General features: G+C 37.5%; 1 protein-coding gene across 7 annotated transcripts in view; it reads left to right on the top strand.

The window, feature by feature from the left end:
- Spin1 (spindlin 1) overlaps positions 1–25977 on the top strand; it is a 67756-nt gene extending 41779 nt beyond the window's left edge. For all 7 annotated transcript variants that reach the window (XM_078030651.1, XM_078030652.1, XM_078030655.1 and 4 more), the window contains 3 exons: positions 12117–12370; positions 17725–17958; positions 22422–25977. In XM_078030651.1, the coding sequence (XP_077886777.1) occupies positions 12117–12370; positions 17725–17958; positions 22422–22621 (688 nt within the window). In that variant the 3' untranslated portion in view covers positions 22622–25977. The remainder of the gene's footprint in view (positions 1–12116; positions 12371–17724; positions 17959–22421) is intronic.
- Positions 25978–26359: the final 382 nt, after the last annotated feature.

Consider the following 26359-nt stretch of genomic DNA (forward strand, 5'->3'; position numbering starts at 1 on the left):
AAATCAATCTCATGTTACACATTTCAGAGAACTTGATTTGGTTCTTTAACAGGTGTACTTGTTTCAAAGACTAAAACACATCACTGTGTAGCAGAAGGGAGAAATTACCAGTCCTCTTTTTTGTTCTCTGTAATTCTGAAGGATGGGTAGAGGGTACAAAAAACAAAACAAAACAAAACCAAAAAACTGAAACAAAAATCACAAATGATGGTTGTTAATGTTTTTTGAGTGAAGTGATGGGTAGGTGTGGGTGCATGGAGCTTTAGAGAGGCTGCTGTGGCGGTGAACTTCCTGGGGCTGGTCTTGGAGCCGACTGAGGTTTTCGCAGGTTCCTTAATGTGGCCAGGGCTCAGCTTACCCATGTGTGTTGGACCAGAATGGTGAGGTTTGGGGCATAAATTGCTTTTTACAAATGAAAATTTTGTGGAAAGCAAATATCAAGAAGCAGAACTGCCCCCCCCCCTTCAGCTATGACTCCAGAGGTTGCAAAGAGTAAGGCCCCTCCTACTCTTTGGCCTGGTGACATTAGGTTCCCATTGGTCACCCCTTCTGTCACTTACTAAGCTAGTGTGGAAGGGCTGAGGAAGAACCAGGTTGTTTGAGGGAGAGTCATAGAGCTGTGCTCAGAGCAGTCACCTCTGACCCTGTCAGGTGTTAAGGAGCACTCGGGAATTGGGTTTGAAGTACTGAGACTAAAGTAGCTTGGGTGTGGAGGGCTTTTTGTCTGTTTCATTTCTTTATTTCATTCTTTTCACAGTGCTGTGAATTGAATCTATGGCCTTGTACATATTAGACAAGTCCTTTATCATTGAACTACATTCCCAGCCCTTGAATTTGTTTTCTAAGTAAATAGACATCAACCTGTGTGCTTCCTTTGGGCTGGGCACCTTGCTGTGTTTGGGGACAAGTTGGTGGATGAACCTTTTTGGGCTTTCCGCAAAGTCAGAAAAGCTGCTGCGTTAAAAGTACATCTTGAACGGAAAAATACCCGTATCCAAGAATAAGTTATACTGTTGCTTTATTTTCACTTTCAAACATCAACACACTATTCCCTGAATTTGAATAATGGACAGTTTTCCATTTGCATGTACTATTGGAAAGGGGTCTGTGTTTTTTTTTTTTTAAAGAGAGAGGATTTTTTTTTTAATATTCATTTTTTAGTTATGGGTGGACACAACATCTTTGTATGTGGTGCTGAGGATGGAACCCGGGCCGCACGCATGCCAGGCGAGCGCGCTACCGCTTGAGCCACATCCCCAGCCCGGGGTCTGTGTTTTATATTTAGAAAATAGAGTAGGATTAACTAAATTTTTTGTAGAGATTTTTTTTCCTTCCATTTTATAAGAGACAAATACTAACTACTGATAGAAAATGTCATTCAGCTCCTTTTTAATTTCTGTTGTGCTCTCACGTAGTTTTTGTGGTAACTGTAGAATAGGAACTATGAATCTGTTATTATAGATGAGGAAATTGATACCTAGGGACATTAAAGAACGTATCCAAGGTTATACATCTAATCATTTATGGAGCTAGGACTCAGAAGTGGGACAGTCTGATTCTAAAGCCTATGTTACCAACTACCACACCATATTTACAGAGCTGTGTGCTTTATTGTCTCATCTGGAAAATGAGTTATTTCAGTTGTGAATATGAAGACTAGATAACGCTTGGTGCAGTTGTCTAAATGCACCATGGTTGTGTTAGGCAGCTTTTTGTGCGGTGACACAAATACCTGACCCAGACAATTTAAAGGAGGAAAGTACATTCCAGTAGTGCATGTTTTTGGCTTATAGTTTCAGAGTTTTCAGCTCATGGTTGACTGGTTTATTGCTTTGGACCTGAAGTGAACAGAATATAATAGCAGAAGGGTGCCAGAAGCTTCTGGCAACCAGGAAGCAGGGGTAGGAGTAAGGGCGTGGGGGAGAGAAACAGTGAGAGAGACCATTCAGATTATAATCCATCTAATGGATTAATCCACTGATGAGGTCAGATCCTTCCTGATCCAGCCCTTCTCAAAGCTACCCCCTATGCACATTGCTCCACTGGGGACCAAGCCTTCAATACACAAACTTTGGGAGATATTCCAGATCCAGATTATAAAGGTTATATTGACAGTCTTTAGTTTGTGAGAACAGTTAATACTTTATCACCTGCAATAACTCTTGTCATGCGTGAGTTGTGGAGATCCTTTGGACATTTGAAATTTGCAGTAAACAACTCTCATGTTATCAGAGTGCTGATGCACAGTGTGTAGAGGGACTTGCAATGACTTGAATGGAAGACTGACTTGTTTTTCTCCACCTTATTTTTATGTTGTCACCTTAAGCTGGGGAATGACAGTAGCCATTATAGAACTTTTATAAAATAACAGTTACCAGCAAAGCAATTTTTTCTCTACTTGCTAGCTTGTATCTTGCAAAAAGACATTTATTTTGATTTAGCCAATTTTATGTTGTAAAATCTGCTGGATCTCTTAAGGGAGTTACTTTTATGTAATAATATTAACTAGACTGGAAAGAGCAGCAGTAATTAATTCATACATCAAAGTACGTAGTATGTGACAGGCTTTTATTGATTCATAGTAGAATTGTAATAATTGACAAGTGAATTTTACATGTATAATGTTTTAAAATAATGGTCACCATGAATTGCTTTTTACAATTATTAAGATGTTAAACCAAATGGATAGAAAAATGATTTTCAACACAGGACTTTTCTCCCTCCCCCCCTCCCCCCTCTTTCTTCCCTTCCTTTCCCCCTCCTTCCTTCCCTTACTTGTCTTCCTGTACCACGAATTGAACTCAGGGGCACTTGACCCCAGCCCTATTTTGTATTTTTTTTTTTTTTTTTTTTTAGAGACAGGATCTCACTGAGTTGCTTACATCTATCTGTTACTGAGGCTGGCTTTGAACTCTTAATCCTCCTGCCTCAGCCTCCTGAGTGGTGGGATTACAGATGTGCACCACTACGCCTGGCAGAACTCTGTTCTTGATGACAAAGTCATTAGAATTTAAAACTTCAGTATTGAGCAGATTCGTAAATGTCACCTACAGTCTCAGTTTACCCTTTTGGAACATGAACACAGAAGTTGTTTTTTTATTCTAAATCAGTACTGCCCAAAGTGTGGTGTGTAGATCACAGAAGACCATGTCACTTGGGTGCCTGTTAGGATTTCCTAGATCCTCTACAGGCTGCCACATGCAGAGCCTTTCTGGACTGGGAGTACAGTGGGAATCTTTCAGGAGCTCTCCAAGTGATTCAGATATAACAGGCCTGAACTGTTACTGAAAGTGGTATCTTGGTCATGTTGGAGAACTAAATTGAGTTGTGGTTGGAGATTAAGATCAAAATTATGTCAATGAAAAGTGGTTGCATTACAAACTATAGGAAAATAGCATTTTAACTAATGCATTATCAGTTCATGCCTGATGATCACTTTTGATGCCTTTTCATCACTTTACTTTTTTCTGAAATCATTTGTTTTAAGAAAGAGTTTCTAGAAATTGAAAAACAATAAAAGATATTTAATTTGTGGCTTCCTCTATTTTTTTGCTTGAATTGTTTCAGTCATAACACAGTATAGCCTTTCATTAATAATGGGAATCAGGTTGTCCTAGGTTAAATGGACATATCTTGGCTTTTCTTTTATAATATTGCCCTTCATGAGGGTTGTTGTTTAAACTCTTAAGAAATGACAAGATTGAAGGACTTTTTAAAAGGCATATTGAGAGAGCATTTAAATCAAAGTCACTGTATTCAAAGAAAATCACTATATTTAAAATTACTACATTCAATTGTGATTTTAGATTGAAATTATTTTCAGTTATCCTTTACAATTCTCTAATTGTGATTATCTTAGATTGAATGATCCAGAAGAGACTGAAAAAAAAAAAGTAACATATAATAAACTTTTCATTCCTTACCCAGCTTTAATAATTATTGGTATTTTAGGCTGGGGATGTAGCTGATAGGTAGAACGCTTGCCTACCATCTGCAAGGCCCTAAGTTCAATCACCAGCACCACAAAAAATAAAATACTGGCATTTTGTCAAATAAATATTCTTCATATGTCACTTGTTGTTGAAGTTCTAAGCCTGTTTTTAAGTAGGTGCTAGTTGGAGGAAGTTTATTTGTTAACTCACATATGCCTGCCTTACTAATATCGAGTATGGCCTAATATTTTAAAAACACCCTTGCTTGTTAGCTTTGGCTCTGAGCAGCTTGTGCATTCAAGGCCCAATCAGAAAGTTGACTCCTGATTTTTAATAAGTATTATGTCAATATTAATTACTACTCATATTTACCTTCAGCTTTTGTTACTGGAAAGGCTTCTATATATTTCTAAGTTGGGAATAAGTGTATCTAAATTAGATACACTTATTATTAATTTAGTTCTTTTGGAATTAATGGAATTCTAAAAGTAGACTTTGCTCTCCACCAAAAAAGGCAATGGAAATAAAAAATATCTAATTACCCATTTGTGTACAATGTGTCAGAATGCATTCTACTAAAAAATAAGAAAATCAGTAAAAAAAAATTCTAATGCCATTGAAAGTCTTTTGTACATGTTTTTATGGATAATTTTGTATAAAAACTGTGTTTTCTACATTTGTATTTTTAAATGTCTTCTAAATTATTCTCTGCATGTAATAGCTATGTAGTTATTTCATTACAGTCACAGTGTTGTAGTGATATGCTAATGATTTAATCACTGGGGCCTATTTGAACATTTTTTTTAAAGCAAATGATTTTACTTTAATGCTAAGTGTTAAAATTATTCATTTAAATGAAAATTCTTATGTGAAAAAATGTCAAACATGACTGTTCAGCCTTTTCACTGTTATGACCAAAATACCTGCCAAGAACAATTTTAAAGGAAGAAAGGTTTATTTTGGCTCATGATTTCAGAGGTTCAGTTCATGGTCACCCAACTCCATAGCTCTTGACCCAAGGTGAGCGGAACATCATGGTGGAAAAGCATGTTGGAGGAGAGCAGCTCAGATCCTGGCAGCAAGGAAGTAGAGGGAACAGGGAATTTTCTTTTTTTCTTCAGTTTCCTCTGTTAGCTATATCTTTACTCACATCCATTATTTTCTTTCAGTGATCTAGATGTGGACTCACTGGGACATGAATACTATAGATGATATGACTTTGTGGTTTGTGGGTGGTACCCCCCAAAAAACAAAACAGAACAAAAAAAATTGGATTGAACCCAGGGCCTCATGCATGTTAAGCAGGCATTGTACCATTGAGCTGTATCTCCAGCCTTAGACAGTAACACTTTGGACATACATTGCCAGAGTGTTCACTGGAAAGGCTCTGTCTCTTACATAAAGCAACAGAAAATGGTATGATCAATATCTGAAGTTTTTTTTTGTTTGTTTTTAAAGTCATATAGAAAAGTATTCCTATTAGCAGATCAAGACACTGAAAATATTCTAGAATGTTTGAAGTACAAGGAAAGAAGCTATATTAAAATTGTACTTAATGGCCAGGGATGTAGTTATGTGGAAAGTGCTTTCCCAGTATTTGTGAAGCCCTGAACTGAGGGGAAGTGGGAGATACGCTGAGCTGAGGAATTTAAGTGCTTGCAACGGAAAAAAAAAAAAAAAAAAAATCTAAAAACCAAAACTCCCAAAAGTAAACATACAATGTTGATCCTAGAAGACACAGCAGAATGGCTTGGGCACAATTGCAGTCATTCATTCATGGGTGAGAAGATTAATTGTATAGAAATAAGTTGGCATTGGAATGGAAGGTTCTAGCATCACCTACTCAACTGTGGAGTCCCCTCTTAACTTCCTGGCTGCTATGCATTTGCTTTGGGTCAGAGCTTCAAGGCCAGAGACTTTTGACATACATTGCAGGTACAAATGGCACTCAGTCTTGACATTTATAAACAGAAACAACAGGAATCATCAGGTATCTAAGGAGCACTAAGCTTATGAAAGAAAGTTACTAATTCTGAAAAATATACAAACCAGTATTCACCAAATATGTAGAAAACAACAACAACAAGAACAAACCCAACACATAGGAGACCAACTTGAATTTCTTTTATGGAAGAATCAGGAAAAAATGAAGACTCTCCTTACAGACTGGAAAGTATGTTTATTAAAATCATTTAAAGATTAGGTTATATAGAAACCGCTTGTTTTTAGAAATTAAAAATATTATGTAAGATATACAAGAGAGGGGCTGAAAATAGAGTTCTGAACTCAAGAACAATTGATCTCAGGATTTCTTCAAGATGAAAAAGTGTGCAAAGGCACTTGAATGAATCATGGAAGATTGATCTACACGTGCCAGCACTTGTCTAATCAGATCCTAATGGATGAAGGCGGAGAAAAATAAGAATAAATATGGAAGAAAATTTGCTCATGTCTCTTTAGATTGACCAGCTTCTGGTGAGGGATAATTTAAAATATGTCAAAAATGCTGGTGACATTTCCCAATCTAGGAACAAAGAAAATTCTACAAACAATTTGAAGAGAAAACCAGATTGTCTTAAGGAACAAGAATCAGATTAGCATCTATTAGCTGTAACTCAAGATTTATAAGAAATGAAAAAAAATTTTTTTTCTCAAAGTACTGAGGTGAGGGACGCCCCCTCCCCCAAGGGATTGAACCCAGGGCTTCATGCATGCAAAGCAAGCACTCTACCAACTCAGCTGTGCCCCCGCCCTGTGGTTTTGAACCTTCTGTGTATATGCAGTTAGTTTAGAGGTGAGGGCAAAATAAAATTTTGAAGCTTTCATGAATCTCTGGAAGTTCTGAACTATCAAAGAATTACTACCAAAGGATATTTCTAGAAAAATATGACCACATAAGCAAAGAAATAAAATACAAACAAAAAACCTTATTCGCTAAATTATTTCTAAATACAGCAGTTTTTTTTCTTTTTAAAAATACTCTTAAGATAGTGCTATAGAAGTAGACATGTATGACTTTATTTTTTCCTTCTTTCATAAAGGATTTTTGTTTTTGGTTTTAGAATTATCTTATTTAGGGAAGAAATGGAACAGGTTCAGGTTGAATATAGATTTTAGTAGATAAATATAAGTTCTGGTATATTTGGAATTGCCAGAATATCAGGGAAAAAAAGATAAATTGCTTGTACAAGAAGCTTCATTTGGTGTGAAGGAACCTCATTTATTATAACTACATAGATGGGAAAAGAGGAAATGAAAACAAAAGTCAAATTGAACGAAGCAAAATGTGAAGAATAACACTATTAATATTGTTTATCACAGCAAAAATTAATGTTTAAAGTTTTCTTATTAAGAGGATGTAAGGAAATAAAATCCACCCGAAAAGGATTGCACATATTTAAAATCGAAGTACATGGGAGGGGTTCTGAGAAGGATCCCAGCTGCTGGTAGAGCTTAAAGGAAGGAGGAGACTTTATTCCCACCCCAGAAGATGCCTGGCATGAAATTGGCTTATACTGAAATGTGATTCAGAGACCTATATCAAAAGTTATCTGGAAGAACTACAGATTCCCCTTGTGCAGAAGTAAGTGTGGGAAGGAAGCATGATTGAACTGGAAATGTTGTTGCTATTGGCTAAGTTTCTTGTGGTTTTGTTGAAAATCAAAGTGGTCAATTTATTTCTCTGAACTATTTCTTTGCTAGAGAAGTTTTCTTTTCATTTTCTGTGAGAAAAGAAAATGAAAGGAGAACCTTTCTCTGGGGAGAGAGCATGTGCATACACAGGGGTTAAGGGATTAGCTCACACAATTGTGGAGGCCTGGCAAATCTGGAATCTGCAGGGCTAACCAGTATAAAAAAGCTGAGAGGAAGCTCCTTCTGTGAGTCTCTGTGAAGGACCACCCCCCCACCCCCCACCCCACCCCCCCAATGAGGCCTGCCTACCTTAAAGGGTAATTTGCTTTGCTCAGAGTGTGTAGATTTAAATGTTAATTCCAGCTTCAAAACATAACAAAACCCTTCACAGTGCCTTCTATGCTGTTGCTTGTCCAGATATTTGAGTGCAGTGACATAGCCAAGTTGACATATAAAATTGACCAGCACACTGGTGAAGTGGCCGAATCATTTTGGTGGCTATGATGAAATGTCTGAAAACTACAAAATGGTGCATGTACTTTCAGATTGATGAAATCTGGGAACCTATTTTAGCCTTTGCTTTAAGTGTGAAGAAAGCCAAGTCTCTTTTTTTTTTTTTTGAATTTTTTAATATTTATTTTTTAGTTTTCGGCGGACACAACATCTATGTTTGTATGTGGTGCTGAGGATCGAACCTGGGCCACATGCATGCCAGGCAAGCATGCTACCGCTTGAGCCACATCCCCAGCCCAAAAGCCTAGTCTTGTAAAGGGAAATTACAGGGACGTTTGCCTAAAAATCAAAAGAAGATATGTAATTGATTATTTTATTTGAAGGGCAAAAAATAGATATTGCTAGGATTCCTGTATTCTAAAATAAGAAATATAATCTTTACCAGCTGTTTTCTGAAGAAGCCAATTGGATATCATTGCCTGTTCCTAGAAATTGTGAAAATACCCAGAAGTATACTTTTTAGAAGTTACATACTTGATAGTGCTTCATATATGCTTTTTTCCTCTCCCTTAAGTTTCAGATTGCAGTGTTTTTTGGTTGTTGGGATTGAATGCAAAATCATTTTTAAGGTGATATTACTGTGAACAATATTGATTTGAGCTCTTTGCCCTCTCCTCTCTTTCTCCATCTAATATACTTTTGTCTTAAGTTGATTAGGGGTCAGCCCCCTTATTCTATTTTGCATTTCTTTTCCTCTTATTTTTGAGAATTGTGTTAAATCTGTAATGTCAGAACAGCTGAAAATTACACCCTACAGTTGACCTTTGAACAACATGAGTTTGAACTGCGTGGGTCCTCTTATGCAAGGGTGTTTTATGGGAGATTTTTTTGGGAAAAACAAAACTTAACTTTTAGATGAACCATGGAGTCTAGAAATACTGAAACAGTTGGGGAAGTGTAATCGTGAATGCCATAAGATGCATGTAGGTTATTGTCTATTTTATCATTTACTGTATAAAATACACTTACATCTAATTAGAAGGTAAAGTTTATCAAAATGTATGGTCACGAGCACTGAGAGAACCATACATGCATGGTTTGCAAGTGAGAGAAATGCGAACTAATGTGAAGGTGTAGCATTGAATCATACCTGCATAAAGGTACTGTTTTTACCTGCTGCTCTGCTGTTGTGATTTCATAGTCCCCTCTTGTTGCTGTTGCCATGTAAGTAAGGTGATCATCCACTTAAACTACCACTTGGCATTTATCTCCACGTGAGCAAGCAGCTCCTCTTTAGGTCAAGCAGAGAGTGATCACTCATAGTTCCTGCACGTTTTTCATTGTACATAATACATGTACAAACTACATGTTTATGTTATCAGGAAGGCTTCTGGACAGCAGTAGGCTGTTATGTGGACATTTTAACTGCACTAGGGGTTGGTTTCCTTACTTACCCCTGCATTTTTCAAGGGCTAATTGTGTTCCTGTTCTTTTTCTTGTCCCTGTCATTCTGTGGTTAAATACATCCATCCTTTGCTTTTACCAGTCCTATTCTCATGCCTCTTCCATGAGCCCTTGATGATTCAAAGCGCAAAGACCTATAACTTCTTTAGAAAACATTTATTGGGACAGTGTTTGTACTTTCTCACATGTCTGCAGCAGTTTTATCTGGCTTTTATACTGAAGGTAAACACACATTCTTAGAATATTGTTGAATCCTGGACTAGGGTCCCCTTCCCCTATCTGTTACCCATTGTCATCTGGCACAAAGTGTTGCTGCCAAAATATACATTTTCTTTACCTAACACATGATGCCCCCCCACAAAGGGGTGGTATTTTCTAATTACTGGGATATATTTCAACATCAGTCTTTCTGGGCCCAATTTTCCAGGGCTTGTGTGTGTTATTGAAGTGTTTATTATTTTAGAAAAGTTAATGTGAACTATTGTTTTTAATGTTTCTAAGGGCTGCTTTCCTCCTTTTTTTTTTTTTTTTTAAGATTGTGACACTTCTGTTATAGAGGTTATGTGTGACCATCTCTTTTAACTTTTCATGCATTTTCCTTAGAAAGCTCCCATGGTGTTATTCTCATATTCATCTAGTTAGTCTTCATGTCTAAAAGAATTTTTCAAATTGCTAATTGTTTCTTTACCTTGTCTGACTTTTTCTCACATCGTGTCTTGTCTAGCTGTCTTATTTCTGAGCTTTTCTATTTTTGATATCTATTTCTATATTAGGATTCTCCAGAGAAATAGAACCAGTGGGAGATAGATAAATATAAAGGGGATTTATTATGCAGTGTTGGCCAATGTGATATGGAGGCAGAGAAGTCCCATGGAAGACTACTGCTTGCAGACAGGAGACCCAGGAAAGCTGGTGATATCTTTAGGTTGAAGTACAAAGGCCTGAGAAACATGGGGCGGGGGGCTGCTGCACCTGAACTGTGTCCTGCTCTGGCAAGCAGACTGGAAGAAAAGGAGTGAATCCCTTCCTCTTTCCTTTCTTTTCCTTTCCTTCTGTTCAGGCTTTCAAAAGACTAGCTGAGGCCCACCTACACTGGTGAGGGCAGATCTTTATTCAACCCATGGATTCAAATGCTAGTTTCTTTTTAAAACACTATCACAGTCACCCCCAGAAACCCTGCTTAATCTAGGCACCCTGGGACACTGTCAAGTTGACCTGTAACATGGACCCACCGCAGTTCTTCCTGCAGTGCCTTCTGTGTGCTTAATGCTAGATAGCCGTTTTCATCTGCTTCATGGACGTATTTCTCTGCTTGTCCTCATTGCCCAGGAGACCGTCAGTCAAGGGTGTTGTTTCTTAAGCTGTCTTTGTGTGTTGTACAGCCGTGATCTTTCTGTCTCTGAGAAGGGGTGAGGAGATTGCAGGAGGACTTCAGAGCTTCAGAGCTCTGAGGCTGCCTCTGCTGTTTTCCTGTGACATATTTAAAACAAATCCCCTTCCTGAAGTCATCTCTGTCTACTTCTTTCAGGAGGTGGATCATTCCTCTGCCCTCTGTTCTCATTTCCTCTGCCCTTACCTTGCTTAGTTGGGATTAGATTTTTAATGGGGTGACCTCAAGGCAGGACTCTGCCTCCTTGGAAGAAAGGGTTTGCTGGCTATTTCCAGAACTCTGTGGGTAGAGGTAAGATGGGGTGGTTTCCTAACCTAGCATTCCTGCACTTAACTTTGACCCTTCTTCCAGGCTCCCAGCTTAGGCTCCATGCTGAGTTTTTCTCTTGAGGCAAGTACTTTTGTTGGCTCTGGTGTCTCCCCTCCAAGAAGTCTGACTTGGCTGAATTTATATAACCAGCCCAGAATAAATTATTCCTACTTAGACTAACTATATATATACCTATAGATTTAAGTATTATAACCTACATATTTTTTTTTTTTTTAACTTAACCTATGTCACATACTAGTCTCTTCACTCATGGGATACCAAATGAGTTTCATGCCTATAGACCTTTTCAGCTCCCTTAACATTTTCACTCTTGGTGTGTATCAGTACCTGTTAGACTTTGGTTTAAGTACAAGTTAAATGTGTAGTTTATTCATATTGTTGAAGCCAGTAGGAGCAGAATTAGTAGGGCATTAAAATGGGCAAACTTGAATAGTTATGAATTTCTTTTGATTTGAAATGAATCCATGTTACATAAGAATATGAGTTTGTGGTGATTGCTGTAATCTATTTCACGTGGTCAGCCCTTCTTTTAGTTGGGTAGTTGTAGTTTGATTGAATTAAAGGAAATGCAGAACCTCTAAAACTGGTGTTTATGAGTGGGACCCACATTCCTACGGACAAGTAGTTTTTTTTCCTATCAGTTCATGGTTCACCGGCTCAGCCAGTTCCTGTTGCTGATGAATTTTGTTATGTACTTGTTGCTGGAGGAGACCTCAACACCTGTGAGCAAGCAGCACTGCTATGGGGTAGGAGCTGAGCACCTCAAGTTACCTGAAGTGGCACTGTGGCATACAGGAGTTTGTGCTCAAATTGGGGACTTCGGTAATAGAACTTGCAAGTCAGTGGTTGTGTTGGATCTAGGCATGCATACTTGTGAGATAATACCTTGTGTGTGTGTGTGTGTGTGAATACAGAAAACATCGGAGCAGTGTGGGGCCAAGCAAGCCTGTGTCTCAGCCCCGGCGGAACATCGTAGGCTGCAGGATCCAGCATGGGTGGAGAGAGGGCAACGGCCCTGTCACCCAGTGGAAGGGGACCGTCCTGGACCAGGTGCCCGTGAATCCTTCTTTGTATCTTATAAAGTACGATGGATTTGACTGTGTTTACGGACTAGAACTTAATAAAGATGAGAGAGTTTCTGCGCTTGAAGTCCTACCTGATAGAGTTGGTAAGTTGCTTTTACTGTTTGTGCATTATTGCTTTAAAAGTGATAATTAAAATAGAAATACATGTTTTTTTCTTTTACATTGTTGCTGTTTTAACTTTTATTGAGACATCTTTGGTAAGCATTTCAGTCAGTCATCTAAAACCATAACAGTTGATCCAAAGTTCTGAAACCACAGTTCAAGGAATTGAGAAGGATATAAAGATGTATAGTTTTCCTCCTGAAATGTAAAATATAATAATCTCTCATGTGGTTATTTTTGACCATCTGCACCCCCACCCCCATTATCTGGGCCTTGACAGGCAAATTGTTAGATTTTTATCATAAGGAATTTATCATAAAGTCTTTGTGTGACGTGTTTCTTTCATTGTGTATTACATGAATGATAATTATTTGTACTTTAAGCCAAAATGTAAGCAACCAGGATGTGAGCTTTGCTGTATGTTCTCTAGGGCTTGTTTGAACAAGGTTTGTGGAAGCGAATGTCTGTGTGTGCGCGTGTGTGTCTCTCTCTCTCTCTCTCTCTCTGTCTCTCTTTTTGTTATACCGTATTGGTTTTGCCTTGCAAATGTTAAATAAAAATGACTGAATTTAATAGGATGGCTATACAAGTTAATGTTATTTTCTCAAAGAGTATTTACTTTGAACTTTTTCATCACAGGGATGCTGCTATTGCCTAAAATACTGGTTTATGCTTTAGAATTATGTTTGAAAGTCTGTGCCATTTAAAAAAGCTTCAGCTGATCTAGACTTGGAGACTAGGAAATTTGGGGTCAAATTGTCAAGGGAAGAAACTAATCTACCCCCCTTCCTTTTGTTTTCTTCAGATTGTGTTATTGTATTCTCAGGACAAGAGTTTCCCAACAAGTTACTAATTCTGCCAAAAAATTTATTCAAACACTTGTATCAATTTTTTGTGCTAATTGTTATGCATTTTTTCCTGACCCAGCATTTTAGTCTATCCCTTCAAGGCAAGACTCCTAGGTCACTGGAACTACTCACTTCTGCATGTTACTACAAGACCCAATCCTTTTCTCATCATGGAACCCTGTCTCTGATGGCAGGATCAAGAGTTATGTAATATTGTTCTTTGTAATGCTGTTACTCCAGTTTCTAATAAGAAATATGGACTGCTTATTGTAAATGGTAAAGCAGTTAGAAAAGAAAAATACAAAACTGTCACTGCAAATCAGTAACATGTAGTGTGCCTAAATGCAGTTCATACCACCTGCCATTGACCTTAGTAGTCACTGCAATAATTGGGTTAAAAAAAATTTTGCCTTTTATTTATGCTCAGTGTAGGAAGAAACCAGCCTTCCTTAATTAGGTTCAGGCTTGCCATTGGACTATAGCTACAGCAGTTACTTTTCCTTGAAAGTCTTAGCTGAAAGGGATGTATTGTCTAGAGCAGTGTGGTTTCCATGGCAAGGTCAAGGGACGCCCTGACCCTTCATGAGGTTTGCTGGGTCTAAATTGCTTTTGTAATATTAAGAGAATTTTCTGTCTTCATCATTCTTTCACATGTGTATAGTTGAGTTTCCTACTGTATAGCTCAGCAGACACAAAGCAGTGCTCAATGTTACCAAACTATACATTGGTAAAAGATGTGTTCAAAGGGCAAGACTGACAGGTTTTAAAAGTAGACAGTTTTCAAAAATTGTGGTATAAAGCACATAAAATGTAAAATTTACTATCTTAACCATTTGTTTATAGCATTATGTTCTCATTGTTGTGAAACAGATCCCTAGAACTTTGTCATCTTGAAAATCTGAAACTATTAAATGACTCCACCTTTCTCCTTCCTTCCCCAGCCCCTGTCACCCACCATTCTCCTTTTTATCTTATGATTTGGCTAATCTAGATATTGCATGTAAGTGGTATCATACAGATTTTCTTTTCTCTGGATTATTTCACAGCATAAGGTACTCAGGGTTCATCCCTGTAGTAGTACATGACAGGATTCCCTTCCCTTTCAACACTGAAAATAATAGTCCAGTGCATTGACATGACGCATTTGTTTATCCATTCACCCACCGATGAACTTTTGGGGTTGCACCCACTTCTTGGTAGCATGTAAAGTTGTGAATAGCACTGCTGTGAACATGGGTGTACAACTCTCTCTTTGAAATCCTTTTTTGATTCTTATATGTGCAAGAAGTGGGACTGCCAGTCATGTGGTTATTCTAATTTGAATTTTCTAAACAGAACTGTCATATTGTTTTCCTCCACAGTTGCACCATGTTACAAGCCCATCCGTGGTACACCAGGGTTCCAGTTCTCCATCTCTTTGCTGGCATTTCTCTGCCCACCTCCCCGCTTCCTTACTTAATGGGTGGGAGGTCATACTTCATTGTGATTTGTAATTAATGAAGTTGAGTAGCCCTGTTGAGCTTCACTTAGAATCTTGTTAGACTTTTGTGTATCATCTTTGGAGAAATGTTTTAAGTCATCTGATCCTTTTGTAATCCAGTCATTTTGTTTCTTTGTTTTTTAATATATAAACCCTTTGGAGACAAAGGGTTTTATTGTGGGGAGCAATGAAAGTTTATTGGTAACTGTTTCAGATTCTGTGTTGCAGCTGACCTTTAGAAACTACCAATTGTTGCCTTTTGATGTAATTTCATAGAATATGGGAAACTATCTGAAATACAATTAGGATACTTTTTCTCAAGAGCATATTTTTGTGAAGCTGGATGCTTACACATAATTTTAACAGATCACAACAGGATGAATGGTAATGCATATATGAGAAATAAAGTTTACTTTTAAAAGCTAGATGTTAAGAGATTTGTACAGAATGTAAGATTGTGCCCTTGAGCTAAGTTTTGTTAGCAATGCATTTTAAAGAACTATTTTCTATATAGATACTTTTAAATATTTTGAAATTTGTTTCATTTTCTAAAGCAGTAAATATTGATAGGTATAATCCATATAGACAAATGCTCTTTTATGTTCTCTGTAATTTTTGAGAATATAATGGAGTTCTGAGAGTCGTAATCTCAGATCTGCTGGCATGAAGAGCCTGATGGGTTTTGTTTTTGGTGTGATGCAGAGGGTAATTCTGTGTAATTTCTGTTACTGCATATGTAAGCAAACATACCACCATGTATGTTTGAGTATCCTGATTAAATTGAATTCCAAAACATTTTTTAAGAAACTTGAATTTTTGTTCCCTTTAACAGAGGTAACCTGATGAATGAGTAAGGGGGGGAGGCTGATCTGTTTTTAGATTGTTATCTGAAATTTGAGGACTAGAGAAAACCTTAAAGTTGAGAGGATCCTCCATAAATTTTTACCTCATATTTAAAAAAATGAAGGCACTAAATTTCCACCTACTTGGTTTTCTTTCTTTTTTTCTTTTGGTACTAGAGATTGAACCCAGGGGTGCTTTATTGCTAAGCTGTATACCCAGCTCCTTTTATTTATTTACTTCAGATAAGGGCTCACTAAATGGTTTACGGCCTTCCCAAGTTGCTGAGGTTGGCCTCCCTAGTTACTGGATTACAGATGTGGTCCACTCCACCTACGTTCTAAAGTATCATGGAGTAGGGCTGCAGTGTACTACTAGGGAAGCCTGTGCCATCAGCCACAAGGGCTGTCTCATGAAATCCTGTTGTAGTGGCAGCCCCTCCTCTACCAATGCCTCTTAATTACGCTTCTTCAAATACCCTAATCACAGTTGTTCTAGTTAATAAAATATCAGTTGAGACATCTGCAGAAGGGCTCAATGTGGCTAGATGCCCTATTTCCTGTTGCTCTGCTCTGTCTTGCAAAAACTAAATTTAACTGCAGACTTGATGGATATACCCTACTTTTGTGGTATATCCTGTAAAATCCCTGACTGTTCTAAGAAATGGGGAGAAGAGCACCTTCTAAGAACCCAAAAGAGGAAAAATTACTTTTATGTAAAACCTCTAAGCCCTTCCTCCCACTGGATATAAAGTTCAAAGAACTTCCAAAGTCTTTGTTCAGAGAATTTTAGGTGAGAGCCCTCTCTGGACTGATTGCACTCGGTAAACCTGCTTCCTAAAAATTCCTCCCTCCAGTGTCTAGCCTCTTCCGTCCTACTTCACTAAAACAAATATCAGGGGAAGGCCACTGCTTTCATGAGGATGTTCAGACAGCAAACAGATACCTAAAACAAGGTGGCTTTAGATGGTGGGGAATGTTGTTAAGAAATATAGCTGGTAGGGGCTTGGGATATGGCTCAAGCGGTAGCGCACTCGCCTGGCATGCGCAGGGCACTGGGTTTGATCCTCAGCACCACATAAAAATAAGGATGTTGTGTCCACTGAAAACTTCAAAAAAAATTTAGAAAATTCTCTCTCTCTCTCTCTAAAAAAAAAAACAAGAAAATAAAAGAAAAGAAAAAAATAGCTGGTAAGGGCTGTGGCTCAGTGGTAGAGCACTTGCCTAGCACGTGCAAGGCCTGGGTTCCATCCTCAGTACAACGTAAAAATAACTAAATAAATAAAATAAAGATATTGTGCCCAAGTACAACTAAAAGAAAGTAAAAGAAAATTATATATATATATAGCTGGATAACATGACTAGGATTGGTGGGGTCATGGAGAACCCCCCAGGAGGGAAACATGAGGCAGAAGGAGTGCTCTAGGAAGAGGCGAACTGGTCCAACCTGGGAGGGCTATTAGCAGGGTCATCTGGGAATAGTGGAGGGTCAACTGAGATATGGGCAGTGCAGAGGAAGAGCAGAGGTTAGGTGGCCCAGGTCAGTGGGCCTTGGGCAGGAGTGGTTGTTAAATTATGCAGGGCAGACATGGGAACATTTTAAATTACTCAATCTGATGTAAATGCCACAACGATCACTGTTGCTATAGAGAATAGATTGTAGGGGCAAAAGTAAAAACTGTTTTAACAGAAGATGGAAATAAGGTTGAGAAAAACCAAAGAATCATTTAAAGCAAAAAATTTCAGGCCTTGAATATGTTAATCTGTTTCAATAAATCTTCTTTGGATATATGAAGGGGACCAACACGAAGCGGGAAGCAAGGTCAACTGTCTATAAGAACACTATTTTTACAACTCTGCTGTAAGTCTGAAATTATCTCTATTTAAAATAACTTAAGCAATAACAAAAATACTTCATACCTTGAATGAACAATTAATAGTTCTAATTTAGGCACAGTACTGAGAACAGATGAGTCCTGATTTAATCCAAAATACTTCCCATCACATTTGTCTTCTGAAAGCCCGTCCTCCTCAGTGACTTTTATGTTTTCTAATGTATTGCGTGGACACAATTTCAAGTAGCCTCATTTCTAAAATTCAGTCTCCATAATAAATGCACAGCAAGACACTTTGCCGAACCCTCGCTCTTTTTTTCTTTCAATCCCCAGCAACATCTCGAATCAGCGATGCACACTTAGCAGACACAATGATTGGCAAAGCGGTGGAACATATGTTTGAGACAGAGGATGGCTCTAAAGATGAGTGGAGGGGAATGGTCTTAGCACGGGCACCTGTCATGAACACGTGGTTCTACATCACCTATGAGAAGGACCCTGTCTTGTACATGTACCAGCTGCTAGACGACTACAAAGAAGGCGACCTTCGCATCATGCCAGACTCCAGTGAGTACATGTTGGCAACTCTTATTTCTGATAATTCAAAAAAGAATTTGGATTTTAACTTCAGATAATTAACTATTCCAGCTATGTTTATTAATTTTAAAATTTTTTAGCTGTAGATGGACACAATATCTTTATATTTTTATGGAGTACTGAGAATCAAACCTTGCACATGCTAGGAAAGTGCTGTACCACTGAGCACAACTCCAGCCCCTATATATTTTTTTGAATATGTTGTTGTTTTAGTCATTCACAAGAATAAATGGCACAGTTTTCAACCTCTCGTCATAAATTTTAGATTAGAAAATGTTTGATGATTACTTCTGCTTGGCATTTGGTTCTTTTGTAAAAGAAGGTTATTTTAAAGTTATATTAAACTAATTTCTATAGGCTGATCATTTTATCGGAACTTATTTGACTTTACTTTAAAGAATACTGATTTTAGAAAACTGTTAAATTGGGGAAGCTTTTAGTAGCAACTAGATCACTGGGTCAATATTTAGACAGACCATTGTGCTGCTTCCACAAGTACTTTCAGGTAATTTGAACTCATGTGGGGAAGGTAGAAAACGGTATAACCTGCTTTTATCAAGCCTGATTTTAAAAACAGTTTTATTGTGATATAATTTCTATACCTCATAGTTAACCAATTTAAAAAAGCTACAGTACAGTAGCTTTTATGAACATCAGTGTACTCAAAAAGACATCCAGTCCTCACAGCAGACAGTTCTAGTTAAAAGGAACTTTGTGTCTTTACCTACTATTCCCTTATTCCCCCACTTCACAGCCATAAACAACCAATAATTAACTTCCTGTATAGATCTTCCTGTTTTGTGCCTTCATGTTCATGGATCATGTAGCGTGGGGTCCTTTGTGACTCGTCTTCTCACTTAGCACGTTCTCAGGATTCATCATGTTGCAGCACGTATTATTACTTGGTTTCTTTTAATGACCAAATATGATTCTTTAGTATGCATAATACCACACTTTTTGTTTGTTCATTCATTGATGAACATTTGGATTGTTTCCACCTTTTGGTTATTATGAATGTTGTTGCTATAAATATTTGTATACAAGTTTAGGTGTGGACATTCTTTTCAGTTCTGTTGAATGTATCAAAAAGTAGAATTGCTGGTTCATAATGGTAACTTGATGTATCATGGTGAACTGCCATGCTAATTTTCAAAGAATTGCATTTTACATTCTCACTTGCAGTTGATGAGGGTTCTACCTTCTCCACATCTTCACCAATGCTTGGTTTTACCTGACAAGCAATTCTTCTAGTGAATATGTAGTGGTATATTATTGTGGTTTTGATTAGTATTTTACTGATGACTACTGATGTCAAAGGGATCTTTTCATGTGCTTATTGGACATTAGGTATCTGCTTCTGTGAAATGTCTATTAAGTTCTCCTTTGGATGCCCTTATCCCTCCTGTTTTTGAGACAGGGTCTCACTAAGTTGCTGAGGCTGACTTTGAACTTGGGATTCTCTTGTACTTCCCAGAAGTCACTGTACTGCTCCTGCCTCCTGCTGATTTTCAAGTTTCTTTTATTACAGGTTGTAAGTCAGTATTCTAGATACAAGTTTTTTAAATACCTGATCTGCAAATGCTTTCTCCCATTCTCTTTGGTTGTCTTTTTTCACTTTCTTGATGGTGTTCTTTGAGGCATTAAAAGTTTTTAACTTTTGTGTCCAATTTATCTTTATTTTCCTTTTTGTTGCTGTACTTTTGGGGTCGTACTTAAGAATCTCTTGCCAAATCCAAGGTCTACTCTTGTGTTTTTTTCCTAAGAGTTTTTTTTTTAAGCTTTTTACATTTTGAATTAACTTTTGTGTATGATCTTGAGGTAAAAGTTCAATAATTCTTTTTCTATTCAGTTGTCTGGGCACCATTTTTTGGAAAACTTTCCTCTTTCCCTTGTTGAAAATCAGTTTGCTGTGTATATTTCTGAACTCTCAGTTCTGTTCCATTCCTTAGTCGGTTACACAGCTCCCACACTGTCTTGATTACATTGCTTTGCAGTAAAATATGGAATTGGGAAGTGTGAGGCTCTTAATTTGTGCATTTCCAGGGTTTCTTTGTCTATTCTGGGTCCCTTGCAAGTTTGTACAATTTTTGAAATCTGCCTGTCAGTCTCTATAAAGAAGTCTGCTGGTATTCTGAGAGGATTTGTGTCGAATCTATAGACAAGTTTGTGGAGTATTGCCATCTTAGCAATGTTAACAAATCCACCTACCTATCTACCTGTCTGTCTGTCTGTTTATGGTGGAGGTTGAACCCGGGCCTTGTGCATGTGAGGCAAGCACTCTACAACTGATCTATGTCCCCATCCTGTTAACAAATCTTTTTTTTTTTTTTAATTGTAGATGGACACAATGCCTTTATTTTATTTATTTATTTTTTTGTGGTGCTGAGGATCGAACCCAGGGCCTCACACGTGCTAGGGGAGCACTCTACCACTGAGCCATGACCACAGCCCCTGTTAACAAATATTAATAAGCCTTCCAGTTCATAAGCATCAATGCTTTTTTTAATCTATTGAGATATTTGATTTCTTTCAATAATGTTTTATAATATTCTGAGTGTAAGGGTTGCATTTTTGTTGTTGTTGTTAAACTTGGTCCTAAATATTTTTTTGTTACTGTTGTGAATGAAATTTTTTTGGGGGGTGGGGGGCAAACCTATTCTTTTTAAAACTACTTCTTAGCCCCTCCTGTAACACATTGATCTCTGACCTAGGACATTATATTAGCAGTCTGACAATCATCTGCTCATCTGGCCTTGAATTTCTACTTCTTAAGATTTTTTTAAAAGTGCTTATACATTTGTTATAAGGGAATAATAGTGTAAAATTGGAAATTAAATTTTCATTAGAATATTATATGACAGGGCTGGGGATGTGGCTCAAGCGGTGGCACGCTTGCCTGGCATGCGTGTGGCCCGGGTTTGATCCTCAACACCACATACAAACAAAGATGTGTCCCCCGAAAACTAAAAAATATTAAAAAAATTTTTTAAAAAGAATTTATATGACAATATTTCTTCACCCTGTATGAAGTTCATTTTTTAACATTTTAACAGAGAAACAGCCAGTCAAAATAAGTGCTCTTAACCTAAAGATAGATAGTGCACAATTACCTTTCTGATTGCTTCTTGCCCTTCTCATTCCTTTCTCCAAATTTCTAAATTTTTTGTGAATGGTATGGAAGTCTATTTATCATTAGAAACCATGGCGATGCTCTGATATAAGGAGTTCTGAAATGGTCTTATCACTGTGATTTGAATCCTGGCCCTGTTACTGATAAAGTAAGCCTGTGAAGTTTGTGTGAAGTTATATATTTGGAATCCTTTTAAACTCAAGTTCTGTGAAAGTATGGCAGTATGATGCAGTAGATAGCTTTTCCGTTTCCCTCTTTTAGAGAACTGAATATTTGCAGTTGTTTAATTTGTATTGTGTATGAAAGCAGAATAGCAGTTTTTGGAGTGTCATTCAGTGAGAGAATTTATTGTAACTAAAGAGACAAACTACTGCTAATTAAATACATTAAACGATCCAAACTAGGACACTTGTGAAAAAGAAGTGGTGCACTAATTATACCAGGGCAACACAGCTGTCTTGTGGAAATCTGGTCACCATACCTGAAGACCATCTGTTACTGTCAGGAAAGGAACCTTGAGTTATTCAGAACCCATGCAGAGTTTATTAGAATTGTAACTGCATTGTATCACACATACCCCCTTTCTTTTTCCACTTTATCTTTTGTTGTTGATGGTGATGGTTTGCTGCTTATTTTTTTTTTTTCCTGTTTTTCCTAGAGGTTACAACCATTGCATTTCCCTTGGGCCCTGGTAGACAATACAAATATCTGGACTATCCTCAGACATTCTGTTATAGTTGGCCTGGGGATAGAGTTCAGAGAGCATCTATTTTAATAGATTTTTTAATTTTAAAGTTGGTTAGGAAGATCGTGTAAAATGCATTGAAGTTGAGGTTGACAATAAAACTAAAAATTACTTAAGATATTTTAACGTGAATAGCATATTGTCTGTAGGAATTATCTGCTTTGAAATTATATTATTTCAGAGTCTGTCGAATTTTTAAGTAATTTTAGCAATAATTTAACATGAGCCAAAGCAATTTTGGGTCATCGTTTTTAAAGTTGTTTATATATCGATCTAGACAGGTCATTTGACAAACCATTTTGTAAATGTTTTAATGGAATACAGCACATTGAATCATTGCTGTATCATCCTTGGCTGCTTTTCTGTTGCAGTTGCAGAGTTAAATGGTGGGGACAGAAACCATTAGGCCCATCAATAAAAAGTTATCTGACTGCTGGTCCAGATAATGATGATGGATTCAGGATACTTAAGACGTTTTTAAATTATTACAATAAACATGAATTGCTATCTAAAATTGATTTTTAAGTTTTTTTTCCTCCTCCCTTCTTTCTGTCACAGATGACTCACCTCCAGCAGAAAGGGAACCAGGAGAAGTTGTGGACAGCCTGGTAGGCAAACAAGTGGAATATGCCAAAGAAGATGGCTCGAAAAGGACTGGCATGGTCATTCATCAAGTAGAAGCCAAACCATCCGTCTATTTCATCAAGTTTGATGATGATTTCCATATTTATGTCTACGATTTGGTGAAAACATCCTAGATGTCATCATGAACTTTGCCAAATTTGTGGAACTATTAAATGTATAATTTGTAGACATAAAGACTTGATTGCTTTCCAGTTTAATGAAAGCTTAAATGTCCCTGCGAACCCACAATCTCTGCCAGCAGAACTGGTTTTGTTCTGAATAGTACAGATTGATGTGAACACAAAGCATTTTGTGTAAGGAGGACTCCTCATAAGAAGTCTGTTGGGAGAGGAGTTACAGGCAAGTTTGGTAAAAATTAAGCTAGTATCATAGTCATTTAAATCTGTAATAGATCCTAACCATTTCCCCCTTCACTCTAACACTGTCTTATTCCACTGCCACAATGCAAGCATAGTTTGGTATTTTTGTTACTGCCTTTTTTGAGATAATGTGTATCGATATTTACTTGTCTCTATGTATCTGTGTGCCTGTGTGTATAATATGCATACGCACACACAGGGGTCCACGTGCACATGCGCGCCACTGGCAGTCCTTTCCTTGTGGATTGGGATGGGGGTGATACTGTTTTCTCCAGTTTAACAGGAATGCTTGACATAAGTCAATCATATTTATAATATTCCTGCTCTTTATTTAAAATGAAATTGAGGCACAGGAAGCACATAGGGATGTTCAAGTTGTTTTGAAAGTCAGAAGTTCAGAGCACCTTTTCAGTCTGGAGGCTTTAAACCACAAGTCCAAAAATGAATTACTTTTGAACAGTTAATGACCCACATTAGAATTTGATAAACTGGTGAGAAATCTGGGTAAAAGGCTGCCTTTAATTTTAAGCTTTGTAAAAAAATTTTTTGTTTACATTTTAATTATGAATACTTTCGGCAAAGCCCAGGTCCTTGGTTCACATGGTATAATATAGGTGTGTTTTGGAAGGCATATTTTGCTTTGTTATTTGACACCAGTAATCTTAAATTTAGTACACGGATTTAAAGGCACAGTACATCAATGGTTTGTGAGTATGTGGTAAATTCCTGGAAGAACAGTGCTTTTATATTAGAAGTGTAAGTTTTAAGGATGGCCTTGTTGCCTTCTAACGAGTTCTCTGGGACTTTCTAATTTTTATTACTATTATTGATGATATACAATTATGATCAGAAGGTTTCTTCTGTCCCCTGTCTCTTCTCCACTGCTTTTCCCCCTCAAAAATGTCTGGACAAATAACAGCTTGGTCTCTTGACATCTTTTATGGTGGTGTATGTTCTTACTTCCAGGTGTCTGTCAAGGTGGGTTCATGCCCTTCAGTGGCCCCTCGGGGTTTGCATGTCAGTGATGTGTTACCATAGAAAGCCCAGTCATCTGCCTTGGCTTGTGAGTGTGATAGCAGCCCTTCACCACAGAGTCTTTTTGTGGTTTATTTCTGCAAGGTTGTTTGATGGTTAATCAGCCAAATGGCTACTCTCCCTTTGTTTTCAAAGAACCTGGTGGTTTGACAGCCAGGATAAAGGCAGTATGTGAAACCCGTCTCTAGTGGAAACCTTAACCTGCATTTTGGGCAGAACCTACATGTGCATGCTGTCAGCCAAACACAAGAGGTTTTCGAGGGGCCTGAACGATCTCTGTTGGGCTGTTCTTGATGTTAGAAATCATTCCGTAGCCTCACAACGCATGGTTTGCTCGATGCCCTTTTTAGCCTTCACGAGGGCTTGTGCCTTGTGCTTCTGGATGGTAATGACTGCTCACCATGTGAACATAGTACCTCAGTTTTCTTCTCTCCTTGGCTGCAGTTGCCCTGTGCTCAGGACTTCACCACAGGCAGCCAGGGACAAGCTTCTCAAAGAATTGTGATACCCTAGTCATAGATGCTTTCTGTGCGTATGTGAGCAGATGTCGTCCTGCAGATTTGCTGTTTCTCCCCTGCATGTAAATCTCAAAGCTGAGCCTGGCTCCCAGAGCCCCATACTGACGTTTGTGGCACAAGTCCGCAAGTGTGTCCAGCACGCACAGACAGTGTGCAGAATATGGTGCAGTGACTTCAGGCCGAAAATAAAGTTCCTTTTGAAGTGTTCTGAGGGTTGGGTCAATTGAAACACTTCTAGCATTACCTAATGACTTGCATTGTGGTATTTTCTGCAAGCTGCTTTAGCGACTTTAATATACCCACGATCTCCCAGTCTCTAGAGGAATGCAACATGATGATAATGATAAAGATAATGTTTTTAATCATTGTTCCATTTGTTGCCTTTGGGGCTGAGGGAAGGGTTTTTTGTTTATGTGTATGTTTTTTGGTTGTTTTTCCATTTTTTCCCCATTTTTTAATTTTTGTGGCTTACACCACACTTAACGACGCTGTGACTAATTCTGCTCCCACGCCCACTTATCTTGGGCTTCGTCTTAGGCTCATGTTTCAGATCTGCATGCATTGCTTGCATTTTTCTGGTATCTGAATGTTGGTTCCTTCTTCTAGGAATTCAACATTAATTTCCAAAATTTTCATGGGACTTGTGAAAACACAAGACATGACTATGTATAAAATTTATTGGCCTTTCTCATTTACCTGCTCTAGTATTGTGTCGTGTGTGCGTGCGTGTGTGATGTCAGGCTGCCACGTAAAACTTCAGAGAACCGTAAAAGCAGACCATCCTTTTTTGCATGCTCTATTCTAAGTAGAATGTTCAATGTAATAACTAAAATTGCATGTTAAAGATATTTAGGTTTTGTTTTCTTTCTTTTTGTTTTCTTTCAGTTTCCTGTATATTTGCTTACTGTGCTGTTCTAGTGGTTGTAGGATAAAAATGCACTGGTGAAGCAAATGTAGTGCCAACAGAAGGTGATTTTCCAGTTGTATATGTCATGCAGCATTTGAAGGGACTGTGCATTCTTTAAAAAATCACAGTTACTTCTAAATCAGATTTCATTTCTATTCTTGTTTTATGTGCCAAACCCCGAAGTGCATTGGGCTTGAATCTCTGAACACTGTAGACCCATTTGAAGACTGTTCTGATTGTCACAAATTGTAGTGCCTGAAAACACTCTTAAACTGATTGTCTTAAAAAAGTGAAAGTTCTCCAAAGACAAAACAGGAACAATTATTATGACTAATTATGATTGAAATGACTGTGGTTCCTTGGAAATGCTGCGCTCTTTGTATTTTCCACCATTAGTGCAGTTTGAATGAATGTGTAGAGTTCAGAGGTCTTCGTGTTCACATTTTAAAACTAGGTAAATGACCTCATCATTCGAGCTTGAATTCATTTTTAATTTTAATTTTATTTTATACAATGTGTAGACAGTTCCCTGTTCTCTGCATTTAGAAGTATACACAATATAAATCTGTTAATTCTGTAAGTAATTTTTATAATTATGATGTAACTCTATCCTATCCTTAAAACATTTAAAATAAACCCTTTATGTGCAACTTCTGACTGTAAATTTTGTTCTCATGAGCAAAATGTGATGTGTTAAACCTGCTACTAAGAAATATTTTTAAGCCAAATAACCTTTTTTAACATGTGTAAATGTCAGATATGAATAGAAACAAAGAAATAGAAGTTTTGTTTGATAACATTCAATAATACTTGAAAGCCTGGGGGCAGTAATCAGTATTGCAGGAATTTTAACTTTACAATAGTTTAGGATTTATCAATAATAAATTTTTGGTTTATCGTAATTTTAAACAATTTTAAGTAGAATTAAGTAATATGTATTTTGTACCATCATATCTATTCTTCCTTTGAATATATCTTTATTCCTATTTAGATATCTTTTTATTTATAATTAAAAATCCATGTGAGACTCTA

This window comes from Ictidomys tridecemlineatus, chromosome 13 (assembly GCF_052094955.1).
Source record: "Ictidomys tridecemlineatus isolate mIctTri1 chromosome 13, mIctTri1.hap1, whole genome shotgun sequence".
Classification (NCBI taxonomy): domain Eukaryota; kingdom Metazoa; phylum Chordata; class Mammalia; order Rodentia; family Sciuridae; genus Ictidomys; species Ictidomys tridecemlineatus.